General features: G+C 54.6%; 1 protein-coding gene across 1 annotated transcript; it reads left to right on the top strand.

Annotated features, from left to right (window-relative positions):
• Positions 1 to 217: 217 nt before the first annotated feature.
• On the top strand, positions 218 to 940 carry SOX14 (SRY-box transcription factor 14; the record flags this gene model as incomplete). Its single annotated transcript, XM_080623612.1, has 1 exon — positions 218 to 940. The coding sequence occupies one exon, from the start codon at positions 218 to 220 to the stop codon at positions 938 to 940; it is 723 nt and encodes a 240-aa protein (XP_080479738.1).
• Between the last annotated feature and the right edge of the window lie 2,068 nt (positions 941 to 3,008).

Below are 3,008 nucleotides of genomic sequence, written 5' to 3'. Positions count from 1 at the left end.
TGCTCCGCGCCGCTCAGCACCCCGCCCCGGCAGGGCTCCCGCCGGGGACGGCGTTGGCGGAGGATCTGTGATGATCAGCTGAGCCCGCTCCTCCCGCTCCTCCGGCTCCCTCGGCCTCCTCCTCCTCTTCCTCCTCCACTTCTCGCCGCCGTCCGGCGCCCTTAGTGCGCCCTACACCGCAGCGCCCCGCCGAGCCGCCCGCCCGCCCGCCCGAAGCATGTCCAAGCCCAGCGACCACATCAAGCGCCCCATGAACGCCTTCATGGTGTGGTCCCGCGGTCAGCGGCGCAAGATGGCCCAGGAGAACCCAAAAATGCACAACTCGGAGATTAGCAAGAGGCTGGGCGCGGAGTGGAAGTTGCTCTCCGAGGCGGAGAAGCGTCCCTACATCGACGAGGCCAAGCGGCTGCGGGCGCAGCACATGAAGGAGCATCCCGACTACAAGTACAGACCCCGGCGCAAGCCCAAGAACCTGCTCAAAAAGGACAGGTATGTCTTCCCTTTGCCTTACCTCGGGGAAACCGATCCCTTAAAGGCCGCCGGGCTTCCCGTGGGGGCCACTGACTCTCTGCTGAGCTCCCCGGAGAAGGCCAGGGCTTTCCTGCCTCCCACCTCAGCACCTTACTCCTTACTTGACCCCAGCCAGTTCAGCTCCAGCGCCATTCAGAAGATGACTGAGGTTCCTCACACCTTAGCCACCAGCACCCTGCCCTACGCCTCCACCTTGGGATACCAGAACGGGGCGTTTGGCAGCTTGAGCTGCCCCAGCCAACACACCCACACTCACCCCTCGCCAACTAACCCGGGCTATGTCGTGCCATGTAACTGTACCGCTTGGTCGGCTTCCAGTTTGCAACCTCCAGTTGCCTACATATTATTCCCAGGCATGACCAAGACTGGGATAGATCCCTATTCTTCAGCACATGCGACTGCCATGTAACACCCACCCACACCCCCACAGGCGTGTGTGTGTCCCCGGGTGGCAGCCGGAACTGGGATTCCTTCGTGTGCATGTACATAAAGCCTGCAGAAGCAAAAGGCCACCCCGAAACAGGACTCTGCTGCCCGCCACCGGGCCGGGACAGACGCGGACACTGCCTCGGGGACTTGGAGATGCTCTCGCCTATAAACCTCGCTCTGAGAGCTGGCCCCAGGCTCGGGAGGGGGATCTGCAGTGGCTGGGTCAGATAGGAGCCCGGCACTTGTAAGAGTTGTAAATGTGTTAAAAAAGGAAAAAAGCAAGAAAAAAGCGAACCTTGAACTGCCCTTTCGGGACTAAGTGGGGGAGAAAAAGGAGGAAAAAGAAAGAGAAAGGCGGTGTCGATTTTTATTTATTCTCTTAATGTCTATGAGTTCTCCAGGGTCTCATGTCACTTGGACTTGACTTTGGGATGTCCCGATCTTACTCTGATTATTTCTTATCTTTTTCCTTTTGCACATTAAAAGACGAGATCAGCTGTGTTATATATATAAATATATATATATTTTGTCACCACGCACTACTAGGTAAAATTGCTTTTCATGTCAGAAAAAGGCTCTTCAAAGTTTAAAAAGAGAAGGAGAGAAAGGGAGAAACATTTATATTTAAAGCATATGATAGTGTTTGCTTAATTTAAAACAAATAGTCCTTAATTTTGTGTGATCCAGTGAGACTAGATCTAAGTTTACTTTAGGCAGAGCGTCAGGTATGAAGTCAGGCAGTAGAATTGTAAAAATTTAACACTAATACTACTTCTAATAATAATAACGAAAAACCGAGTAAAGACCTAGGGTAATTTCAACATGTTTTCACAATGTCTTGGGGAAGAAGAAAAAGGGGGGAAAAAAATATGTATCCGGCAGGATTTTACCTCGTTAAACCTTTTCATTTGTTGAACAAAAGACGTTTTGAATAAAGACAATCTGTCATCGAACGAGGCAACTGCGTGGTGTAAATGCGGTGCCTCGGCTCCCAGCCCCGCGTCCCTCACTGGCGAGCGCCAGGGGCTGCCGGCGATGCTCCCCGTGGCAGGGCCGAGCTCCGCCCGCAGCCCCGCCGCTCGCTGCCACTCTCCCCGTGCCGACCCCCCGGTAGCCGATCTCACTGGGTCGGGGCCGGTTTGGAGCTGTACCTGGCCGGGCCGGGCTCTGTTTGGAGCCCGTCGGGGAGAACGCGGCTGTGGAGTAGGAAAACTTGCGAAAAGCGAGGATGGAGCCGCGGCAAACCCGAGTATCTGCGGGGGGCTGCTTCCTTCTGCCCTGGACCCCGTCCCATCGGGGAACCGGCCTTCTGCAAGTTGTCTTTGGGGCACTGAAGTTTTACCGGTGCGAGGAGAGATTTGGAAGGTGGGGGGACGGGACTGGTGTTGATGGTGAAGGGAGTGGATTGGAATCAGCGTCTTGTCCGGATCAATTAGTGATTGGGGGGGAGTGGGGGGGTGGAAAAGAGGACTATTCTTTGGCGCCTCTTTGTGAAGGGAGGGAGTCTCGCTGCAGAATGGGGAGAAGGAGTAAGAGGTCCGTCTGGATGAGCTGAATAGCCGAAGCGATGCGTGTTTGGATGTGCTTTGCTCATTAAGTGCTCTTTGGAGACCGATGTTAGAATTAAACGGCATAACACAATTAACATACATGGTGCTTGAATGGGAGGGTAAGCAGAGGAAGAATAGATAGATAAATAAATGAGAGATCAGGCTAAGGTAAACAAAAGGGGAGAGGAGAAAAGGGCTGAAAGGAGAGGTTAGAATGGCTGCTCCAGCCTTGTTTAGCATGACAAAACGGCTCTTACAAATGAGGACAATTAAAGTAGCTGGCTTCGGGAGGGCCTGGGAGCAGCGGGGCGATCCGCTGGGACGCGCGGGGCTGAATGCGCCCGGCGTGGGGCAGGGAGGCGCGGCGCGGCGCCGGGAGCGCCGAGAGCTGATTTAACCCCAGCTGACAGTTGCTGTCAGTCTGGGTGATAACACCGATAGCTCAGTGTCCTTTGATATCCACCCAGATTAGTCTGACAATGGTCGGAGCGAGAGCGA

This window comes from Psittacula echo (genome assembly GCF_963264785.1).
Source record: "Psittacula echo genome assembly, chromosome: 7".
NCBI classification, from domain to species: Eukaryota; Metazoa; Chordata; class Aves; order Psittaciformes; family Psittacidae; genus Psittacula; species Psittacula echo.
The sequence above is the reverse complement of the archived record's forward strand: the minus strand, read 5'-3'. Positions and strand labels throughout refer to the sequence as shown.